This window comes from Oryzias latipes, chromosome 18 (assembly GCF_053564925.1).
Source record: "Oryzias latipes strain Hd-rR chromosome 18, Olatipes_Hd-rR_3.1".
Lineage (NCBI taxonomy): Eukaryota > Metazoa > Chordata > Actinopteri > Beloniformes > Adrianichthyidae > Oryzias > Oryzias latipes.
The window spans coordinates 34831024-34855125 of record NC_136254.1 but is presented as its reverse complement, the minus strand read 5'-3'; the positions used below and the strand labels follow the sequence as shown (position 1 = coordinate 34855125).

At 39.4% G+C, this 24102-nt stretch overlaps 3 protein-coding genes across 31 annotated transcripts; 1 reads left to right on the top strand and 2 right to left on the bottom strand.

The window, feature by feature from the left end:
- Window positions 1–457: 457 nt before the first annotated feature.
- LOC101172532 (fibrinogen alpha chain) lies at window positions 458–4297 on the top strand. The gene is made up of 4 exons (XM_004079550.5): window positions 458–586; window positions 1884–2067; window positions 2136–2281; window positions 2897–4297. The coding sequence occupies exons 2-4, from the start codon at window positions 2010–2012 to the stop codon at window positions 3221–3223; spliced, it is 531 nt and encodes a 176-aa protein (XP_004079598.1). The 5' UTR covers window positions 458–586; window positions 1884–2009; the 3' UTR covers window positions 3224–4297.
- A 75-nt stretch (window positions 4298–4372) lies between these two features.
- Window positions 4373–9216, bottom strand: fgb (fibrinogen beta chain). The gene is made up of 13 exons (XM_004079551.5): window positions 9068–9216; window positions 8524–8556; window positions 8337–8440; window positions 7165–7267; window positions 6951–7019; window positions 6746–6860; window positions 6562–6668; window positions 6347–6461; window positions 6139–6258; window positions 5941–6063; window positions 5752–5846; window positions 5367–5557; window positions 4373–4907 (listed from the first exon to the last, which is right to left on the bottom strand). Exons 1-13 carry the CDS (start codon window positions 9155–9157, stop codon window positions 4676–4678), a joined length of 1497 nt encoding a protein of 498 aa, XP_004079599.1. The 5' UTR covers window positions 9158–9216; the 3' UTR covers window positions 4373–4675.
- Window positions 9217–11125: 1909 nt separating this feature from the next.
- eslec (eosinophil lineage-specific marker) lies at window positions 11126–23809 on the bottom strand. 29 transcript variants are annotated; one of them, XM_023948915.2, is made up of 23 exons: window positions 23652–23809; window positions 23170–23486; window positions 20667–20933; window positions 19639–19905; window positions 19096–19134; window positions 17940–17981; window positions 17261–17302; window positions 17118–17153; window positions 16691–16732; window positions 16553–16609; window positions 15928–15969; window positions 15541–15597; window positions 14898–14939; window positions 14519–14560; window positions 14380–14436; window positions 13798–13839; window positions 13638–13676; window positions 13500–13541; window positions 13350–13385; window positions 12929–13020; window positions 12705–12839; window positions 12224–12329; window positions 11126–11405 (listed from the first exon to the last, which is right to left on the bottom strand). In XM_023948915.2, exons 1-23 carry the CDS (start codon window positions 23792–23794, stop codon window positions 11320–11322), a joined length of 2070 nt encoding a protein of 689 aa, XP_023804683.2. In that variant the 5' UTR covers window positions 23795–23809; the 3' UTR covers window positions 11126–11319. The 29 variants fall into 29 exon arrangements, with proteins under 29 accessions (XP_023804683.2, XP_078792894.1, XP_023804686.2 ...); XM_078936768.1 differs by having other exon boundaries at window positions 23684–23790; XM_023948918.2 differs by lacking the exon at window positions 14519–14560.
- Between the last annotated feature and the right edge of the window lie 293 nt (window positions 23810–24102).

Below are 24102 nucleotides of genomic sequence, written 5' to 3'. Positions count from 1 at the left end.
GTGAATAATGTCAATATATTGTAACATAAATACATTTAAAATAAGCCTAGGTGGACAAGTGACTTTACAGCCACTTTACATAATAACGGAGTTTATCTGCAGGTTAAATTTTGGTCTTATTTCTTATCTCGTCCATTAGTATCATGGTACTTTCCTGTTTGTACATTTTTGTTTCTTCAGTTTAGTTCTTAAAACCAATATAGAATTGTGAAGGTTCTTCATAAGTTCTCTTTACTCCTTATAGGAAAGACTTAAATAAATCTAATAAATTAAACAAAATTCTTCAAAAACAAACCAAAAGCTGCTTCCAAAATCCACCTGATGGGACGTTCAATAAATCAATAAAGAGAAACATCTGAAAGTGGATCTCTGAGGGGTGGACCGGTTCCCGTTGGTGACCTCCGACCCTCGCTGTGGTTTGAACTGGGGCTTAGTTGAAGGTCGCCTGACCTGCTTCTGCTTTCCTGCAGTGTGTTTGAGGCTCAAACAGCAGAGGCAGGACCGCCCCCACATCCTCTGGAACCCCCCCGGTCACGGGTCACCTCAGTGTTCAGCGAAGGCCGTCCTGTGTTCGGATGACGAGTGGGTAAGCAGAGACCCAGAACACTGGGATGTCCCTTTATTTGTGCTTGTGAGTCATTATGTTTATTAACTACAACAAATGACTTCATTTGTGTTCGTTTATTCTGTAGAAAACAAGAAAATATTCTCTATTTGGAATTAAAAATATGGATATATATTTTTTGGAAAGACAAAAGATTTTCCAACAACATTGGAAAAGAAAACTTTTTTTTGAGTGATCCTCACAAAATTCCACACACATGCTGTCAGCTGAAATCTACAACCAGAACCAAAGTTTCATTGACCTTTGCCATCGGAAAGAGGTCGCCATCTTGAGTTTTCAAAACATTTCAGCTTCAGGCCCACCTACAAATTGAAACATCTTCCAGGGATTTCAATCACCTCCTAAGTCTTCGAGCATCATTGGGAAGCTACTCGTGAAAAAAATGGTGAGACTTAGAAGTTGTAGACTTTGAGAAGCCTTTGGGTGGCGAGCTCAAAATATGTTTTCTTTATTGGTCGCAATTTTTTTTTAACCAGATTATTGTCAACATTAAAAATTTGAACTGAATCGGTAGCTCAAGCTGAACAAAACGACATGTCATACAATATTAATGAATTAAGTATGTGGGCGTGGTTAACAAAAAAACGCAGTTGCCAAGCAAATCTAAAAATTAACTTTTGTCGATTCATCTGAAAAATGATGTAGACCTGTTTGTCACACCAAGGAGACCAGAAAATGAAATGGTTGCTATGGAGATAAACCAACAGAAATATTTTTGAAGGTTTGCATGAATCATTCAACAGAACTGGTCACTCTGGATGAATAACAAAAAAAGAGCCTAAAAAGTTGACCTCATAACAACAAGCCTTGGAAAATGCTGCAGCGGCAGCTAAAACAACATCCTGGAGGGATGTTTATAGGATATAACACAAGTGGTGTTGCAAATTATGTTTATTGTTTTTTTTTATTTATCTTCTGCTAAAATTCGGCTAAATCTGGTTTGTATTTATTTGTGAGATAAATGACTAAAGTACGAAATCCTACAATCTCAAATAACGATAGTATCTGTGGAAAATGTTTGCATTGAACTTTGAAAAAATACTTGCTAGCTTTTTTGCTAAATCAATTACGACCACAGATTCCAAAAAGTTCAGACGTAACAAAATATTATCGATCATTATGCAAAAATGGAAGTTCCTCTGGCAAAATGCTGCTTACTTCACCTTTTTATACAGTTTGAAAGAAAGCGTTTCTACGATGAAGGTCACGGCGTTTTTGGTTGGTTGGTGAAATGTCTGGCCCTCTTGTCTCTCCACAGGTTTCTAAATGTCCGTCCGGCTGCAGACTGCAGGGTTTGATTTCTCGACTGGAGACGGACGTGGACAGAAAACTCCAATCCGTGTGTGAAAAAGCAAAAGCGTTAGAGGAAGCCGCAGAGAAGTCAATGATGAAGGTGACGGACGTCTACAACGCCCACCGCAGAGCCCTCGTCCACCGATTCGGTTCGTTGGATCCTTTTGGGTTGAAAAGTGACCAGACTTGTTGAAGTCATGCAGTGTTTTGTGTCCAGTGTCTGAGCAGAAGTTCACGGCTCGTGCCGACATCTTGGCGAAGACGCTAACAGCAGTTCGGGAAAAATCAAAGGTTCTGGATCTAAAAATAAAGGAGTTGAGAAGCAACGTAAAGAAACAGGTGGAGGAACTGTATCGAACTGAGGTGAGCCACAATTTATAGGAAATATGAAACCATTAAGAAATATTTTGTAATTCTAAATACATTTCACATGACCTAAATCATGTTTTGATAAGTTCTGTTTAGTAAAAAATAGATGGAAACCAGATCAGCAATTTTCTGATCTGAGGTCGACCACTCTACCTCTGCACTATGTCAAACTATTAAAACCTTAATCAGTAAACCCTAAATAATGTCTAACAAAATGCATCCTGACGTTAGCAATCCTTAAGTCCACATTGAGTTTTTAACCATGTTTGTTTGGGTTTTTGGCAGAAAAACTGAAGTCAGATCTTCTGGTTCAAGAGTCGAATTAAATATACCAAAAGCTGTGGTCAGAACTTATTCATATTTTGATGAAACATACTATAAAACAACAAACTATGGAAGAAGGTTTGCTTTGTAGCATAGATATCCCAATAGAACCATGAAATTGGGTCAACCTCAATGGTGGAAACCAGAACATTAGTTTAGGTGAATTTTCATTTGGTTATGAAGTTCAAAGGTTGGTCTTCACGGTGGACGTGCGACCCCGCTCCATGTGTCATGGCGGATCACCGCTGCATGTTGTGACGCTGACATCTTCTCTGCGTCCCACAGGTGGACGTTGACATGATGCTGCGGACGTGCAGTGGTTCCTGTCAGTCCAGAACTCCGTTCAGCGTCGATCATCACAGCTACCAGGAGCTTCAAAGCGACTCCATGCTGGAGGCTCTCCATCAGAGGAGCACGGCTTCTCCTCCCCCCAGAGCTGTGAGGCGGATCAAACTGCAGACTCTGGAGAGCAGCCGGAAACCGTCTCAGGACTACAAGTCCATCCCGATGGTGCAGAAAGAACTACTGACCCAGTTTGAGGACATCGATCTGAACCAGTTCTCACTGGAGGAGCAGCTGGAAGAACCTGACGGATGCAATGAGGTGGAATGAAGATCAGAGCAGGTCTGAAACCACCAGAGCAGAAACCTTGTCAGCTGGTCCTGAGAGAACAAAACCTAAGAGGCTTCCAGGCCCCTCTGTTTGTATCTAACCTGACTCCCCTGACCCGTCGGCTCGTCCAGAACATTCCTGCTTCTCCTTAAAATGAAGAGCAGCTGTTGAGTGGAGGATGACACTTGCTGCTCATCCCTTCTTCACCTCGGCATTCCTGCTGTTCAACCTCCCCCTCCAAGAGGACCGGTCATGCAGACACCAACAGCCAGAACTGGAAGACGTCCCCCCATGTAACTTGAAATAAACTTTATTTTTACCTGTGACCCCAGCAGTTATGTTTTTTTCCTCATGTTAATGTTTTTTTGTTTTTGTTGTTTTACAGTTCTGAACACTTTTGGGGTGGGGGGTTAGGGTAAATTGTATCATTTCTGCTTCCGGCCAATGATGTCCGGTACCATCTTGTCAGTGCACCCCCCAAATTAATGCACCTAGGTGCACCTCTCGACCTACCCACATATTGTACCTCATGGACTGTGTAATTGAGTGTATTGTGCTCTTGTGTTAAAATTGTACACAGTGTTGAACATACTACTTTTTTGTAACCATTACCTTTCCCTTCCTTTTGTAGCCCGTCTACACCCACCAAACCGTGAACTGAATGTGTAGATCTGTTGTCTGTCTGATCTGGTCTTGGGTTGAACTCAAACTCAATTTTGTATGAAAGCTGCATACATGACAAAACAATCTGGACTCTTGACGTGTTTCAGATCTACTGTGACATAATCTGTAATATTAAATTCTATTTTGTTTTATTATATGCATTTAGGAACAACTGCTGCAGAAATATGTAACAGTTTCATTGACAAAAACTAACTTTTGTAGTCCTTTGTAGTTTTTAAAACATGTTTTTATACATTATTCTATCTTGTACTATGAATGCAAACTATGAATAGATTCCCACAGAGATAAAATCCAGTCTTTTGAGGTCATTACAGATTTTATGGGGGGGAAAAAAATCATTCTCTTTCTTGAGATCTTTCAATATAAATAAAATGCACTTTATTAATATTCCTCTTATTTTGTTTCTTGCTGTTGATGCAGTGCAGTTTATGGTGCATAATCACTTGGAAAAGATAAATAAGAGAGTATGTTCCACAATATGTTTATTGTGTAGCGTCAGACAGCGTAGTTAACTTGTCCGGATTCACAGTCGTCACACAAACAAGACACGCCAAGTCCACTCATACAAACAGCTGGTCACTTTTTCTATAAAACATTTTATAAAGTTAGTGTCATCTGCAAACATGATTCTTTGGTCGATAAGAATTTTTTCAAACCCTAACTCACATGTGTTTTTGAAGACTTCTAAAATTGTTTTTGTGTCTTTATTTCGTTGCTCAGAAGTAATTTTAGATTTGAGCGTTTCCTGTCTGTGTCAACACTGGACTGTTATCTTGATTCAAAGAAGGGTCTGATCTTCATGCTGATGGCCTTGAGCGAGTACCAGCTGCCCTTCCAGTTCATCCACACCACGCCGTCGTCTGTGCCGTGCTTTGCCATCTGCTTTGTGTAAGCTCCGCCCATATAGTATCGCCCGTTGGGATTGGCTGAGTGACAGCGGTTGTACCACCATCCACCACCATCTTCTCTGGAGCACTGCTTGGAAGGATTACCAGGGTTCCTGTAGATATTTAAAAAACATCAATGACAAAGTTTGAGTATTGAGGTAAAAGAACTTGTTTTGCAAAACATTCACTTTTTCTCCCTGAGTTTGCTAAAATTAACTTTATATTCCTGCATATGTTTTACCTGATTTTTTATTGTATGATTTTATTCTTGCGTTTCGTACCAGTTTTTCTTAACCCCTATCTCACCTTGCTTAACAACACCCAGCTTTAATGATTGTCTTTGTAAGGTCTCTGCAAAGGTTACTGATGAACTGATGAAGTGTTTTTATTCCATTTTGTTCATTTTTTTAAATAAATGTCCCTGACAGGCTCCCTTTTAAATCCTTGTCTCAAAGTATGAAAGCCCTTTTTTATATAAAGTTTGATTTGATTAAAGTCATTGATTGTACTCAACCAGTGAGGTGGGTCATGAATTGCACAGTAACTTTCTAAGTTGTCATAAAGGTACGTACCAGTTGTCATTGTCTCTGTCGTAGGTACTGAACATCATGCCATTGTGAATAGTCATGGTTCGATTTTCCCCAAAGAGCTCCAGGGATCCTTCCAGGAAACAGTTGCCGGCATTACCAGAGTAACCTTCAACGGCCAGTACGTAGTTGGACGTCTCTGACTGGACAGTGAAGCGGCGGTAACTGGCATGGACCTAAAGGTAGACATGAATCCCAGTTAACTGTTAAAAACACATTAGTTCTTGTAAAACAACATCTCAGAGTTTTACTGCATTAAAAACATTCCAGAAAAAGAAACTTAAAAAAAAGGAAGTTCTATCGATTCCTTTATTTGACAAAATAAATCTGAGATCATTAAAAAATGAATTCCAACTTTTTAAGGGCTTACCTTGGTTCCTGTCCAGTCCTCCATTTCAATAAGAACCTCAGTTGGGCCAATCTTGGTTATCTGACTGATGCGCTCGTTGCCCAGCCAGTACTCACCTGTCACATGATGAGAGCAGACGGTATGACAGTCAGCTTTGGACATCAGCAAACGGAAGTTTTGTTAAGACTTTAAAGCTAAATGAAGTCCTACCAGGAATCTCACAGTGACGCTTGGTTGCCGGGAAAGCAATGTTGCCAAAACCACGGCGGTATTCGTCCCAGCGTCGACCGAAATCCACGCTGCCATCAAGCCTGTTCTGGATTAAAAGCCATCCTAGAAAAATGAAGGCACTTGAATATACTATTTACTTGAAAACTGAACCTGGTTGTGGCGGGCGGTGTGTTTCACCTCCATTCTTGGTTGTTTGATCACAGAAGGCCTTGTATGGTGGGTAGAGAGGGTCAGGCTGGATCATATACATTTGGGATTCTGTTCCACCACGGCGGTAGATGTCCTCACACTCCTTACCTGGATCCCAAAGATCCCAAAGAAGGTTTATGTCTGCTCCTTGGCACGTTATTCCAATCCATGAATGTGTTTTGTTGTCTGTACTCACCAGATACCACCGGTATGGGGCACTTGGTAGTACACGGAGTCCTGCACTTGTCCCTCTGGGCTTGAATGGCTGTCTCGAGCTTCTGGATCTTTTGTCTGATCCTGTTCAGAACCCCCTGCAGTCATGACACATCAGAGATTTTTGGTTGGTTTCCGCTTGTCTGCCACTGCTGGACTGAAACCCGGCTCAGACGATGAAATCTAGTTTCTGTTCACCTCAAGCACCCTGATGTTGGATGGGAAAACTGTGTCCACGACTTCCTTGATGTAGGCATGGTTCTCCTCCACTTGATCGGTAAACTGACCCACCACCATGTTGTTGTCTGGAAGCATTAGTGATGGACAGACTGGTTAGTGACGAGTTGTCTGGAACAGCAGATATTTCCATATTTTTTCTCACCGACTACGAGTCTTTGTCGTTCTCTCAGAGAGTCGGACATTCCATTGACATAATCAAAGATCTTGTTTGAGGATTGGGACAATTCATCAACTTCGGGCTTGAGCTCATTAATGACCTAGGAGCAATAATTTAAATCAGATTTGGCACTGAAGTTTATGTTTTGGAATAAAGTTGACACAAATCCTTGTGTTGTTATGGAACTTACCAACTTGACATTTTTTTCTTGCTTTATCAGTGTGGTCTTCAGCTCACAGCCAGTTGGACATAAAACACCCTGGTAGAGAAGAAGAGAGCTTTTTCTTTTTGCAGCTCTTATGAAATGTTTGTTGGTAGACCTAATCACTTCCAACAGAAAGTCTCACACTTGAATGATTGTGTTACCAAACTGGCTTCAGGAACTGGTTTAAATGTTTTCCTACCATCTCTTCAGAGGCATGAGTACATCCTCCAGAATCAGGTTGAGGAACCTTTTCCTGCTTTTTTTGGCCTCCTACAGGGGCCGGGGTAGGCCGTCCACGGTACCTGAACAAGAAGACATTTGCTTAAAACCAAAAAGATTTTGTTGTGTCATTTCTACCTGTAGTGGTGCAGACTTGGAGTTTTAGAAGCTGTACATTGGACTTCCAACCAAACTAGCTGAGGTCACCGATCTGATGAGGCAGAAAAGGGTTTCATTCAAACACACCTGTGTCCCTAAATTTCCTCAACAAATGTCTATACAGCTTTAAACTTTCAGACACATATTGACGACACGTCCCAAACCCAACTTTCACAACTGATTACGTCTTAATAATATTATTATTGATTACTTTTCGGCCAAATAGAGTATTCCTACAATGTAAGGTAGAGTTTTAAGCCATATGAGCCTCATCTGACACACAGAAAAACACAACTCCACCAATGGACCCTAGACAAGAGTGTCAAAAAACTTCCAAAATATTTACATTTGAGTGAGACCTTCACAAAATATCGTAACGATTTGCTTGAGAAAGGCACCAAAAGGTGGTTCTAAAAGGTAAAAAACAAAACAAAAAAAAGATTAAACTGAAAAAACGAATAAAGAACCTCCATCGAAATGACCGCCGGCTCCGGCTCAACCTCTTTGATGTCTGAAACGTTGGCGCTATTTCAAAAATGCAGATCTGCCTCCCTGCAGGTACGCTGGGTTGTTGCGTCACTCTACATACCGTTATCAATTAGGCCTTCAGTTTGAACCAACAGCTAAATGGCCCACCTTTGCTCTTAGCCAATCACCATCATATCTTCACCTTTAAATTCATGAAATGTTGTCTCTCTTTGCATTCTAGGACTCCCCGCCTCAACTCCGTCCCGGAGCGATTGCTTTGGAATGGTCTGATCCCTAACCACAATCAGTATCTAGAATCTGGAGTTTATACATCTATGGTCCCAATTCATCCCAAACACGACAAACCGCCAGAGACTTGATTCATGCACATTTTCCTGTAACACAAATCAACCTTCATCCTCATTGATTTGTTTTCAAGCAAATTCAAACAAAGCACCACCTTAAATGCCAGGGGAAGCTTTTCGATTAAGTTTTCGTAGAACTGTGGAGTTAAGAAAAAACCACCTGCCGCCTCCGGTGATGGGGGGAGGAACATAACGGCTGCTGTACGTTTCCCTGCCTCTGTCGAGTGGCCGATGACCGCGGGCGTCCACGGCCGCTCCATCCACCTACACAGAGAAAATATTAACGTATGAGCTGACACTGAAGACGTCCATAGATTAGCCTTTTGATCAACTCTCCTCAAAATTACCGTCTGATTCTTTGGTTTTGAAGGTTTGTTGTCCTGTGGAGGAGAAAAAAAGAGGCATGAGGGCAGATTTGGCTGCAAATCTTTATTTTTTAACTCTTATGTGACCGCAGTTTGAGTTCTAAAGGGAAATAGCAAACAAACGAGTTATAGGTTCAAACATTTATTTAAAGGGACCATTAATAGATTTAGATTTGCTTTTATTGTCATTGTCCATTGTACAACGAAATTGAAGCATCACCATTTCAATGCAAGAAAAACAAAAATAAAATCTATATTAAATAAATCAGCATGTACAAATATAAACTGAATACATTTCTTCCAAATAAATTGACAAAAAATGTGACAATTGATTCTTTGATTTGTCTTTAAGTTTAATTCAGTCAAAATCGTTTTCGAAACGTTTAAAAGACATTAAAGCATTTTTTAAGAATTCTAATTTTTAGTCTCCCAAAATGTTTTTCCTGCCAATTTTAAATATTTTATCTAATAATTTCCTAAATATTTAGCATCAACGTAAAAAGGAACAGTAAGAAAGACGACGTACTGAATCATAGTCGTCGTACTCCAGCACATCCTGAGCCCAGGCCACGCACAGAAACGCCAGCAGCAGCAGCGCCGTCTTCATCATCTTCATCGTCTGCTTCCTTCCTGACCCTGCCTTCTCCTCTGTGGCCAAAAACGGACGAGATGAGCTTTTATCCTCTGGGTCTGAGTCCCTGCCCCCCCACCCCCAGTCAGATTGATCAGAGCGGGTCGCTGTCCACTGGGACAGTTTGCTCAGCCTGAGTCAGCTCGGTCCGGTCCGTCAGGGAGCAAAGGGTCAAAGTGCAGAGCAGGCAGCGTTCACTGAGAATGGGAGCGACTGAGGAGGGATGTTTAGGCTCCAGAAACTACAGGCAGGGAGGATTAGGTGCAGAAAAAGCTATGTTTACTGGATCACTTTGCTGTTTTTAAAGAATTGAGTTGCTTGTAGATAAAAGAGGAACGCAGGTTTAGAAGCATCTTTTTGTTCACAAACGTGTGGGAAAGTACAAAGACGTGATACGGAGTTAGTGAGGTGGTCTTTTTTGTCTTTTTTCCCCAAAGCGTCTTCATCCAGCTGACATAAAGGAGAATACAACTCAAACAGGAACATTTCTGACTCATCTGACCTCAGTCCCAAACATGAAATGTTTGCTCAAAGAAGCCCCGTCAGGAAAAGAGAGAACATTTGTCCTAAAAGGTCAAATGAGGATAAACATGCAGGGAAATGTTCAAACTGTCTCAAACTATGGCAGTTTCATGTCCAGCTGTTCTATAAGATAACACCACCATCCTGTTCTTCATCAGTATCTTCCTCATCTCCAGTGGAGAACTCTGTGGGAGTCGTTTAGATCCAGGCAGACTGCTGTGTTGGAGATTGTTTATTGGGATTTTAACAGCTGTTTGCTAAATTCATAAAGCAAATGTTATCAGTGTTGGAAGTAAACCAGATTTAATAACCTCATTGACTAAAACACATTAAAACCTTTTTTCACACTGAATAAGTGTTCTTGTGGAAGCCAGTTAACGTTAAGATATTTCAGAATTTACCAAATTAAAAGCACTGGGATGTGAGACACAGCTGCAGAGCTCAAAGACCCACTGAAGAAAATCCTGTTTTTGGTGTTTTAAACATTTTTCTGATGATGGAGGACATAAATGAGAAAGATTTCTGAGGATTTCTTTATTTAAATCATTGTGAATCAGGAGCAGACCAAAAAATTTCACTCCATTCTGATCATCCACTGTCAGACAAATGGATCCATGAACGTCTTTGTTTTCCTGGTCTGAGCTGGAATCTGGATCTGAACCGTACCACTGAATAGCTACGACGTTGCTAGCTGTTTTAGTTTAGCACTGATTATGTTCGGTTGGGCAGGAGGTTGTGTAAACAGATAGGTGGATCATGGGGAATAGGGGTGGGCTAACTCCCCGCCAACAGTCCCACCAACAACTCAGAGGTGAATTTCTGATGAACTCCTACCGCTCTGCAGAAACTATGTCCTTAAAAGCGACATGAATTTTACTGAAAGGACCACTTGGAAAGCTTTGATCAGAAAATGATCACTGAGGCACATTAATGTTCTGATAAATAAATAAAATGTATTTTATACAACTATTTTTTATGAAAAAGCTTCCATATTCTTTAAAAAAATGTGAGCTTGTCTCTGTTTGTGTCTTGTATATGGCATCGTGATGTGTATCATATCACCACACTCTCACCAATAGTTTAGTTCCACATATAGAGAATTGTCACACAGTTTTGAGGGTCACAAGAAAAACAGTTTGCTTTTATGGGATGCTAAATTATGGATTTCAAATGTTTTGGTAATTTGAATTTCTTTTCAAATTGATCTACTCATGGAAGAAAAGATCCATTTTCGTCCCTGGCAATCTCCTCTCAAGCTAAACTTTGCCCTGAATTCTTTTCAAAATAATGGTGTCAAATCTATAGTTTTTATCCAAAAACCGTCTAAACATAATGAGCTTTTATTGTGGTAAAACTGACATCCACATTTTAAAAGCTCCATTTTCAGTTTCACACAACATTTATGGATTCATCACTAATGCCACAGCCAGGTTTTCATGCAGGTTTTTTATTAGGTTTCAATGACCATTTCTACACGTCTATGTGGTACAATCCTCAGAAAAACTCCATTCTGCTGGAAAGGACACGCTCCCCTTTCTTTGGGATTCCATAGTAATGAAGTAAAAGTATTGGAACAGCCAAAGGTTCACAGGGTTGTTGGTGGCGAGGATACTTTTTCGGTGGAGTTATGCCTCGTTCTCCTTTTCGGCGTTCTTGGAACAAACAAAAGGGAGGGACTCGGAGCAGCGAGCAGCCGTCCACTTCAACTCGTCTGCAGAGCGGAAGACAAAGTCAGAAAAAACATTGAAGTAATGACAGTACAGATATGAAAACATACTATAGAGTTCACTGCAGTGTCAGAGTCTGGCTCTGAGGCTTTTCTGCAACAGATTGTCTTGATGAAAGAGGTGCTGGGGGCGTGTCCCAAACCTGTCTCAAAGTGTTACTAATTTAGTTTTAAAGCAAACCGAGCAACAAATGGAAATGTTTTGTTGGTGTTACTTTAATAAATACCCAACTTTTCCCCAAACCAACTGTTAGTTTACGGCAGACGGCTGCTTCTTCCAATCAACCAGTGAAAATCCCAAAGATAGAAGACGCTCTACTCTCAGCTGCTGTGATGTTCTGTCCTTTGCTGCCACCAAGTGGTCGCTTATTCTCCCTGCATCCCTGAAGAAAGGGAATACCTGTTTTATTTTATTTTTTTAATTGTATCTGGTTTAACCCTTGTGCTATCTTAAATGACCCCCCCCCCTTCCATTGACGTGTTCTCCCTACCATGACAAAGGTGGATAAAGGTGGAAAAATTTCATGTAATCCATGGACACCAGTGAAGATCACAAGTCATTGAAAAAAAAAGGTTCAGAGCACTGTCTAGTGGGTCTAGATGACCCCACTCCCAATGGTAAAGTGCCTAGGATAGCACAAGGGTTACAGTGTCTCTAAAAAGCTTGAATTTTACCAGTCCTGGTACAAAAATATTCTTTTGAATTGAATCTGCTTTTGTCTCCAGTTTCAAGATTGATTGTTTATATTTTATCCATAAATCAACAGCCGAATGTTTGTGTGTGTGTGTGTGTGTGTGTTTACAATGGTAGTTGATCTTCAGGCAGCGGTCAGCGTCTCCATCTTTGCCCTTATAGCTCCAGTTTTCGTAGAGGAACCTTGAACCGTCGGACCACGTCCACAAACCAAACTGTGAGTTCACACAAACACACAATAACATAAGATGCACATTCACACAATGACAAATTCCCACAAACACACCTTCACACAAACAGAGAGGAACTTCTTTCTGTACATTACAGTGATTAACACAATCTTAACGGTTGTCACATCGATGTTACGTCCATCTAAAAACGAGACCTCCTGGATTTAACTAAGACCATGGATAAGAGATCCTATTGGATCATCGCTGTCAGGGTCTTTCAACCCTGAATGAGAAATTGTCTGGTTTCCCAAACAATCATCTCTAAAGACTCATCCTGTGGTCGTGGAAACCTGTCTCAGAACGGTTCAAACTTTAGAATCCCGGACAGAATCGATCAAAGAAGACTCTACATCTACATACATGCATGGTGTCGGTTCCTCCGATCCAGGCCTGGGGGAAGTTATGGGTGTCTGCTCTGGTCAGAGACTGGAGGAAGTGGTTCTCCTCATAACTGTGGATCGACGCCAAGTTGGATCCGTCGAACTGACAGTATGCCTGGAAGAGGCGACTTTAGTTAGTTCCTCCTCGTCCTCTTTGATGGACAGACATAAAAACAGAGTCTCCACCCGCCCCGTAAACCTCACCTCAGCTTCGGCCCACGTCTTTGGGCTGTTGATGAAGATGAAGCACTGCTGGCCGAAGCGTGTCCAGTCATCGGGGCAGCCGGAATCCTCTTCTGCAAAAGAGTTATCTTTGGTATTTCTTCAATATGAGCTTCATGTAAATGTAAACTGCAGTGTTATACTGCCTATAGATGGCGCCACCGTTCAAAATAGCTTCCTCACACTCAGTTGTGTATTGTAGGTACACAATACCCTTAACACAAGAAAGTTATCTATACTAATTGTAATGTTTTCTGTTAAATATTGACAATAATCTCAATGTTTAGTTAGGCCTCAATGTGTAGAAACAATAGAAAAAAAGGTTTAAAGATAAAACTAGCTGAAATGATGAATAGACGTTCAGTTTTCTGCCTAAAATAGTCTTTGTATTCATGCTTATTACCTGAACTTGAAGATTTAGAATCATCGTGACTCTTGTCTGGAAAAAACAAACATTATTTTGAACTGATGGGACTCTTTGAGGATCTACACAGCGGTCTCAAAAACAATATAAAGAATATGTTTGTTCTGTTATTAAGATGATGTTGTTTACCAGAGCTTGATGAATCCGAATTTTGATCTTTTTTAGTCTCTTCTGCAAAAACAAAGAAAAAAATTGTTTGTATCTACATATAAAAAAACAACATAAACAATCTCTTCTCATATTTACAGAGTATGTGATGATGTTTACCTGAAGTTGAAGATTCTTCATCCTGCTTCGTGGATTCGTCTGCATAAACAAACAAACATAAATTATTTTTTACTAAATTAAAGAACTCAAAAAAGTGTCACCAAAACAAAAAAAAAATCCTATTTCTATTTTTCAAAATGTGTGTATTGTTGTTGTTTACCAGAGCTTGATGAATCACAGTCCTTCTCTTCTTTGGTCTCTTCTACAGAGACAAACAAACAAAGGATGAAACCATGGAAGAAGCTTTGAGAGTATTAGTTAGATGCCGCTTTGCTTCTGCAAATAGAACATTAGTTTGGTTCTCATTGGCAGCAGTGGGTCAGACTGGGATCCCTGACAGTCAGATTTAGTCTGGGTTACTTTTGTCCCAGAATTCGCTGTACATTTACACTGTATTTGCAGATGATGTTGTGCTTTCTGGCACTCTTTCTGGGAGGAAACTGAACTCAGTGGTTTGTATGTACAGCTGAAGACAATATTGGTTTTAAAATTAACCAACAGCTTAATAGAGGCAACTGAGACTGAAGATAAAAAACTCTTTACTGGCCAATATTTGTTCTTATCCTCACCTAAAGCAATGAGTTTTGGGTTGGGAGCAAATAAATATCATGCTTACAAATGTAGATAAAAGCAAAAGTTTTATCCCAGTTGAATATTTTTAATTGTATCAGCATGATACAAAAAAATGAAACAAGTTACTTCACTTTAGGATTTTCTGTCATATGTATGTGATGATGTTTACCTGAGCTTGATGAATCAGAGTCCTTCTCTTCTTTGTCGTGATGCTTCTTGGATTCATCTGCACAAACATTTTTATTTTAATACATTTTAAACCCTTAAAGTTATGTATTTTTTAATCAAAGCTGCATGTTGTTGTTTACCAGAGCTTGATGAATCAGAGTCCTTCTCTTCTTTGGTCTCATCTACACAGACAAACAGAGAATGTTACCACAGAGAAAGCTCTGGAAACATTAGATAAATGTTTTCCCAGGTGGTAGAGCTTGAGTTCTTTAACTTTTTTTTTTTTTTACAGGTAAAGATAATATAGGATTTAAGATGACCCAATATACTTTTAAAGTATCTACACTAAGCATCCCACCATGTATTTTTTTAGTTTTGCCTTGGTTCAAAGATGATAGGAACTGAAACTAAAAACCACAAACACTTTTTTCCTTACAAATCATAAGGGCTTAGAAGTGTCACAAAACAGAAGTGTTGCTATTTTTATTGATCAAATTGTTTATTGTTGTTGTTGTTTACCAGAGCTTGATGAATCAGAGTCTTTCTCTTCTTTGGTCTCTTCTGCACAAACAAACAAACAAACAGAGGATGAAACCATGGAAAAAGCTGTGGGTGTATTAGATAAATGCCTCATTGTTGGCCATCTTTGTTCTTTTTACAAATAGAACATTAGTTTGGCTCTCATTGGCAGAAGTCTGGGTTTAGTCTGCGTTACTCTTTGTCACAGAATTCTCTGTACAATCAAACTGTATTTGTTTGTATTTGTCTTTTGGTTTCTGATAATCTAGTTTCTACTGTTTGCAGATGATGTTGTGGTTTCTGGTACTCAGGTGATAGAGGTGAGTTTCCTCAGTGGTTTTTGTACAGGTCAAGAAAATATTAGGTTCAAGATTAACCAACAAATTATTAGAGATAACTAGGACTAAATATTAAATAAAAACACACCGTTTACTGGTCAACATTTGTTCTTATCTGCACCTTAAGCACTGAGCTCTGTACAAACTGTGGTTTGGGAGCCAATAACATATTACATGTACAAATGTAGATAAAAGCAAAAGTTTATCCCAGTTCAACATTTTTGGTTGGATCCGCATGATACAAAAAAATTAAACAACCTACTTCACTTTAGGATTTTCTGTCATATGTATGTGATGATGTTTACCTGAGCTTGATGAATCAGAGTCCTTCTCTTCTTTGTCATGATGCTTCTTGGATTCATCTGCACAAACATTTTATGTTACCACAGAGAAAGCTCTGGGAACATTAGATAAATGGTTCCCAGGTAGAGACAGAGTTCTTAAACATTTTCTTTATGGGTGAAGATAATAGAAGATAATAAGATAATATAGGATTTAGAATGAACCAATACATTGAGAAAGTATCAACACTACTATTTATTTTTATAGATTTGCCTTGAATCATAAATGACAGGACCTATAAATAAAAACTACTTATTTCTTTTTAACAAACTGTAAGAACTTATAAGTGTCACAAAACAACATTTTTGCTACTTTCTATTTATCAAAATGTGTGTATTGTTGTTGTTTACCAGAGCTTGATGAATCAGAGTCCTTCTCTTCTTTGGTCTCTTCTACAGAGACAAACAAACAGAGGATGAAACCATGGAAGAAGCTTTGAGAGTACCAGATATGGACGTCTTTAATCTTTCTTTAAACAGAACATTAGTTTGGTTCTCATTTGCAGTAATAGGTCAAACTGGGATCCCTGACAGTCAGATTCAGTCTGGGTCACTCTTTGTCATTGGATTCTCTGTACATTCAAACAGCAGGATTTGCCTTTAAGGGTTTTGAGAATCTAGTTTCTACTGTTTGCAGATGATGTTGTGCTTTCTGGTACTCTGATGGCAGAGCTCAGTTTCCTCAGGGCTTTATGTACAGGTCAAGAAAATATTGATTTCAAGATTAACCAACAGTTTATTAGAGACAACTGGGACTGAAGATAAAAAAGCTCATTTTTTACAGTTCAATATTTGTTTTTATTCTCGCCAAAAGCAATGAGTTTTGGGTCAGTAGCAAATAACTATGTGAGCTACTGTAGACAAAAGCAAAAGTTTAATTCCAGTTGAACATGTTGGGTTGGATCCGCATGATACAAAAAATGTACCAGCTACTTCACTTCAGGATTTTCTCTCAGATGTATGTGGTGATGTTTACCTGAGCTTGATGAATCAGAGTCCTTCTCTTCTTTGTCATGAGGCTTCTTCGATTCGTCTGCACAAACATTTTTTCCCCATAAATTTTCAAACCTTAAAGTTATGTATTTTTTAATCAAAGGTGCATGTTGTTGTTTACCAGAGTTTGATGAATCAGAGTCCTTCTCTTCTTTGGTCTCTTCTGCACAAACAAACGAATAAATAAACAAAGGCTGGAACCATGGAAAAAGCTTTGGGAACATTAGATAAATGATTTCTTAGGTGGTAGAAATTAAGTCCTTCAGCGTTTTGTCTAGATGGAATGAAAATACAGGTTATAAGATTAACCAATAGCTTATAACAGCATATAGATGAATATTTATTTTTACAGATTTGGGTCAGAGATTAGCTGTAGCAATAATCTTTAGTAAATATCATATTGTATTTTAAAAAACTACTTTACTTTTTTCCAAGTAAAATCATTTTGGTTGGGATCTGCTTAAATATCTAAGCTACTTCACTTGGCATTGTGACATTGTAAACTTTATACATTTCTTTTGTATTTGTTGAGTATGTTAAATGTTTACCTGAATCAGATTCATCCTTGTGCTTCTTGGATTCGTCTGCATAAACAAACATTGCTTTTTACAAATTTTAACAACTTAAAAGTGTCACAAAACAGAAGTGTTGCCATTTTATTTATCAAAATGTGTGTATTGTTGTTGTTTACCAGAGCTTGATGAATCAGAGTCCTTCTCTTCTTTGGTCTCTTCTAAACACACAAACAGAGGATGAAACCATGGAAGAGGTTATGAAAGTACCAGATAATTGGTTCATTGTTGGACGTCTTTGATCGTTCTTCAAACAGAACATTAGTTTGGTTCTCATTGGCAGCATTGGTTCTGACTGGGATCCCTGACAGTCAGATTTAGTCTGCGTTCCTCTTCGTCACAGGATTCTCTGTACAATCAAACTGTTTTTTGTGTATTTGTCTTTTGAGTTTTGAGAATCTAGTTTGTACTCTTTGCAGACGATGTTGTGCTTTCTGGGACTAAGGTAGTAAAGTCCAAATTTTCCCAATGTTTTGTTTACAGGTAAAGATGATATATGAATTTAAATGTGTAATGTAGAGCTTTGAGTTGGGAGGAAAAAATCAGAGCTTGAAGAATCAGATTTATCCTTATGTTTTTAACTTGTAAGGGCTAAAAAAAAAGGTAACCAAAAACAGAAATATATATGTTTGAGTTATTTATCAAAATGTGTGTTTTATTGTTTAACAGAGCTTGAGGAATTAGAGTCCTTCTGTTCTTTATTGTCATCATGCTTCTTGGAATCTTCTGCAAAAATAATTATTTTTCATGTCATTAAAACACATTTATTTTTCCAAATTGCATGTTGTTGTTGTTTACCAGAGCTTGATGAATCAGAGTCCTTCTGTTCTTTGGTCTCTTCTGCAAAAATAAACAAAAAACGAAACAATGGAAGACGCTTTGAGAGTTTTACAAAAATGGGTTTTCAAGTGGTAAAAATCAAATTCTTTAGCATTCTTTTTACAGGTGAAGATAATATGGGATCTACATTAATATCTGTTTTACAGATTCATTTGCTTCTGAGATGACTAGAAAAGTAATGAAAAACTCCATGTTTACTGATCAATATTTGTTCCTTTGATTATGAGATGAGATGAGATATCCTTTATTGAGTAGTGGGTGAGAGGTGTTGACCATGACGGATGTTAGCTTGGCCAACATCCTCTTTTCACCCACTTCCTCCACAAAGTCCAGTGGACAGCCCAGGACACAAGCAATAAGCTTTGTTGATATATTGTATTTTTACAATATTGTCTTTTTAAATAGTATAATTGACAAATGCAGATAAAGGTTACTTTCTTCTTTTTTCCAGGTAGAATATTTTTTGGTGGATCTGCATAAAAAGGGTAAGAGGTGGGGAAAGAACCGGGAAAGGAACCATGTGTGACAAATTTCCAAACTTCATTAACCTCAATGTTATGGACACATATTTTTGGTTAAACAGATGTGAAAAAGTGACAAGGTAAAGTGAAAAAGGGAAAACCCTTCATTATCAGTGGATTACCTCTTTACAAAGGTAACGAAACCTTTGACTAAAAAAAAAGATATGGTCCTCCAAAGCAAGCTCTCCCTGGACTGTTTGGTAGTGACCACCTTAACCAGGTGTGTTCAGTCAGTCGCTTTAGTCTGCAAATCAGTGGCCAGCTGTGAGGAAGACAGTTAGGGTTTTGGCTCTTTAGGACCAAGGTTTGGCCAAACTTGTCCTTGAGATCTTTAAAGTATTTAGAGTTGTTTCTCCCAACCAAGTTTCAGAAGGACATGATTGGTGCCTCTGCACTGCTAAACTTTTCTGCTCCGGTTCCTTAGGAATCCCACCCCTTAGCCTCAGAGGAGTTCACGGATTCAGGTGGACAAGGTTATTTACAGGTCCCTGTGTAGTTTAAATATTAGTTCCGTACATTTCATTAGACATTTATACTTGGAATAAAGATGCTTAACCTTGAACTCTCATCTCAAATAAATTATTGTTGGTTACCTGAGCTTGACGAATCTGAACTTTCTTCACTGGATGAGCCTAAAAACAAGAAAACAATGTCTCTGATCTTAACACACATCCAAGAATTTACAAATGCTTTTCAAAAACAGTAAACCTGGAATGTAACATTAAGTCCAATTATTTGACCTCCTGTTCAAGTAAATCACTAAGCTTTCTTTTCCAGTTTATACATTCTTTTGTTTTAAAGTCAGTTTTATCAAAGATCATTTTCATTTTTTTCTAAACATCAGTGAAGTTCTGAGATTGTCACATTATAACAAAAATATTCAACTTGTTTCTTTTCTAAAGTCTTAACTTTGACTTCACAGCTGGAACTAAATCCATTTGATTAGAGAATACAACCTACAGGTTGATGGAAATGATGTACACTGAATAAATTACTGATAAATACTTGAGCTTTAGATTTAAAATGTATATTTCATAAAAAATATCTTTTGTAATATTTCCATTGAAACTGTTTTCTTCATCTTCCTGCATGTTAGTTACCGATCAACAGTGATTCTCAGGAACAGAGCTACGCACCACATTTTGGAGGCGTGTGTCCTGGTGGAACCATGGAGTTGGGGATCATTGCTCCGGTGATGACGTTCACGCACCAGCAGTACCCGGTGGAGCCAGAACACTGCTCTGGAAGGAAGTTCCCGTCAGCGGCACATTGAGGGCACTGTGCTCCGATTACGGGAATGCAGTTTTGCCTTTTGAAGTCGCAGAGGCCTCTGATGTGATCGCCGGAGTCGACCAGCATGGAGCCTCCGTTGTCCACGGTGTCGGTGGGGTTGACTGGGAGGGCTTGAGACAAAAAATGAAAGAAGCTTTGGGATTTTACATGAATGCCTTCTCAAGTGGTAGAGATCAAATTCCTTTGCATTCTTTCTACAGCTGAAGATAATATGGGACTTCAGATTGTTACAGGATCTACATTAATATCTATTTACAGATTGAATTTGCTTCAGAGAAGTCTGGAACAGACATGAAAAGCTCCATGTTGACTGGTCAATCATCTGAAGCAATAAGCTTTGGTAAGCATCATGTTTTTTTACATTATTGTATTTCGAAATAGTATAATTGAAAAATGTAGATAAATGTTCTTTTTTTTCCCAGTTAGAATATTTTTGGATGGACCTGCATTAAAAAAGTGAACAAGCTGCTGAACTTTAGACTTTTCCTTCATATTTACAGAGTTTTTGATGTTGTTTACCCTCCGCTTGCTCTATGGATTCATCTTTTCATTTTTTTCTTTATCTTTTTTTTCTAAACATCAGTTAAGTTCTGAGATTGTCACATTATAACAAAAATATTCAACTTGTTTCTTTCCTAAGGTCTTAACTTTGACTTCACAGCTGGAACTAAATCCATTTGATAAGAGAATCTTGACAACTGATGGAAATGATGTACACTGAATAAATTACTGATAAATACTTGAGCTTTAGATTTAAAATGTATATTTCATAAAAAATATATTTTGTAATATTTCCATTGAAACCGTTTCCTTCATCTTTCTGCATGTTAGTCACCTAGCAACAATGATTTTTAGGAACAGAGCTACGCACCACATTTTGGAGGCGTGTGTCCTGGTGGAACCCTGGAGTTGGGGATCATTTCTCCGGTGGTGACGTTTACGCACCAGCAGTACCCGGTGGAGCCAGAACACTGCCTTGGAAGGAAGTTCCCGTCAGCGGCACATTGAGGGCACTGTGCTCCCATTATGAGAATGCATTCTTGACTTATGAGGTTGCAGAGGCCTCTGATTTGAACGCTGGAGTAGACCGGCATGGATTCTCCGTAGTACACTGTGTCGGTGGGGTTGACTGGGAGGGCTTGAGACAAAAAATGAAACCATGAAAGAAGCTTTGGGAGTTTTACATAAATGCCTTCTCAAGTGGTAGAGATCAAATTCCTCTGCATTCTTTCTACAGCTGAAGATAATATGGGACTTCAGATTGTTACAGGATCTACATTAATATCTATTTACAGATTGAATTTGCTTCAGAGAAGTCTGGAACAGACATGAAAAGCTCCATGTTGACTGGTCAATCATCTGAAGCAATAAGCTTTGGTAAGCATCATGTTTTATTTTTTTTCAATATTGTATTTCGAAATAGTATAATTGACAAATGTAGATAAATGTTCTTTTTTTCTCCAGGTAGAATATTTTTGGATGGACCTGCATTAAAAAAGTGAACAAGCTGCTGAACTTTAGACTTTTCCTTCATACACTGACCAAAAATATAAACGCAGCACTTTTGTTATTGCTCCCATTTTTTATGGTATGAACTCAAAGATATGAATTTTCCACATACACAAAATAACCAGTTCTCTGAAATATTGTTCACAAATCTGTCCAAATCTGTGATAGTGAGCACTTCTCCTTTCTCAAGACAATCCATCCCACCTCACAGGTGTGCCATATCAAGATGCTGATTAGATAGCTTTATTATTGCACAGGTGTGCCTTAGACTGGCCACAAGAAAAGGCCACTCTGAAATATTCAGTTGTATCACACAGCACAATTCCACAGATGTTGCAAGTTCTGAGGGAGCGTACAATGTGCATGCTGATAGCAGGAATATCCACCAGAGCTGTTGCTAGGGAATTGAATGTCCATTTCTCCACCATAAGCCGTCTCCAAAGGCGTTTCCGAGAATTTGGCAGCACATCCAACCGGCCTCACAACCGCAGACCATGTGTAACCATACCAGCTCAGGACCTCCACATCTAGCATGTCCACCTCAAGATCGTCTGAGACCAGCCAATGGCGTCTGGCACGTTGGAGAGGTGTTCTCTTCACGGATGAATCCCGGTTTACACGGTTCAGGGCAGATGGCAGACAGCGTGTGTGGCGTCGTGTGGGTGAGCGGTTTTCTGATGTCAATGTTGTGGATGGAGTAGCCCATGGTGGTGGTGGGGTTATGGTATGGGCAGGCATATGTTATGGGCGAAGAACACAGGTGCATTTCATTGATGGCATTTTGAAAACACAGAGATACCGTGACGAGATCCTGGGGCCCATTGTTGTGCCGTACATCCAACAACATCACCTCATGTTGCAGCATGATAATGCACGGCCCCATGTTGCAAGGATCTGTACACAATTCTTGGAAGCTGAAAACATCCCAGTTCTTGCATGGCCAGCATACTCACCGGACATGTCACCCATTGAGCATGTTTGGGATGCTCTGGATCGGCGTACACGGCAGCGTGTTCCAGTTCCTGCCAATATCCAGCAACTTCGCACAGCCATTGAAGAAGAGTGGACCAACATTCCACAGGCCACAATAGACAACCTGATCAACTCTATGCCAAGGAGATGTGTCGCACTTCATGAGGCAAATGGTGGTCACACCAGACACTGACTGGTTGTCTGAGTCCCCTGACCCCCTCAATAAAACAAAACTGAAGATTTCAGAGTGGCCTATTCTTGTGGCCAGTCTAAGGCACACCTGTGCAGTAATCGTGCTGTCTAATCAGCATCTTGATATGGCACACCTGTGAGGTGGGATGGATTGTCTTGGCAAAGGAGAAGTGCTCACTATCACAGATTTAGACAGATTTGTGAACAATATTTCAGAGAACTGGTTATTTTGTGTATGTGGAAAATGTTTCACATCTTTGAGTTCATACCATAAAAAATGGGAGCAATAACCAAAGTGTTGCGTTTATAGTTTTGGTCAGTGTATTTACAGAGTTTTTGATGTTGTTTACCCTCCGCTTGCTCTATGGATTCGTCTTTTCATTTTTTTCTTTCTCTTTTTTTTCTAAACATCAGTTAAGTTCTGAGATTGTCACATTATAACAAAAATATTCAACGTGTTTCTTTTCGAAAGTCTTAACTTTGATTTCACAGCTGGGTCTAGATCCATTTGATTAGATAATATTGACAACTGATGGAAATGATGTACACTGAATAAATTACTGATATGTACTTGAACTTTAGATTTAAAATGTATATTTCATGAAAAATATCTATTTTAATATTTCCATTGAAACTGTTCTTTCATCTTTCTGCAAGTTAGTTACCAAACAACAATGATTCTCAGGAACAGAGCTACGCACCACAGATTGGAGGCGGGTGTCCTGGTGGAACCCTGGAGTTGGGGATCATTTCTCCGGTGATGACGTTCACGCACCAGCAGTACCCGGTGGAGCCAGAACACTGCCTTGGAAGGAAGTTCCCGTCAGCGGCACATTGAGGGCAGAACGATCCTAATGTGTGAGGGCAGTATTGGTTCGTTAAGTTGCAGAGGCCTCTGATTTGAATGCCGGAGTCTCCGGTGTCCACGGTGAATGTGACGTTGACTGGGAGGGCTTGGGTCAGGCTGAGAACGGAGCAAACTCCGAGGATCACAGCGAGCAGCTTCATGATGAAAAACCTGAAACATGAACAAAACCTTCTTTAGTGGTTCCTGCTGCTGGTTTGTTCCTGAAAGGCAATAAACATTTCCTAAATTAAACACAGTAAAACCTAAAAACATCAACTGTTAAGATACATTTGACAGACAAAGTAAAACTATACAAGTCCAAATGTTTTATAAAACCTAGAAAGCTCTTTGGGAAAGAATCCACTCACTCTCTTGAAGGACTGATGTGTCTGCACCGTCCGTCGTCTGCTTTTATTCTGGTTCCCGCCCTTTGTTCTAGTCTCTTTACGCAGAACCACATTGTGGCTCAAAGGTCTCATGTCTCAATTACAATGTTCCCTTCAGCACATATTGCTTTGTTTTTAGCTTTTATGCAGCACAAAAGAACCACTTGGTTTCGGAGTTCTGCAAACTTTGCTGAGTTGTGTTGCATCACTTGAAAATGACCTTAACCGCATTGTTCCAAAGATCCAGCTGAGCGTCAGTGATGCTCTATTCCAGGGTCGGATGGTGGTTGTTTCCGTAGATCCCACATGGGGACAACTTTTTCTGAAACTGACCTTTTAAAGACCCACTCCGATGAAAATTGTGTTTTTGAGATTAAAACTACATTGCTGTTCCAACAGAT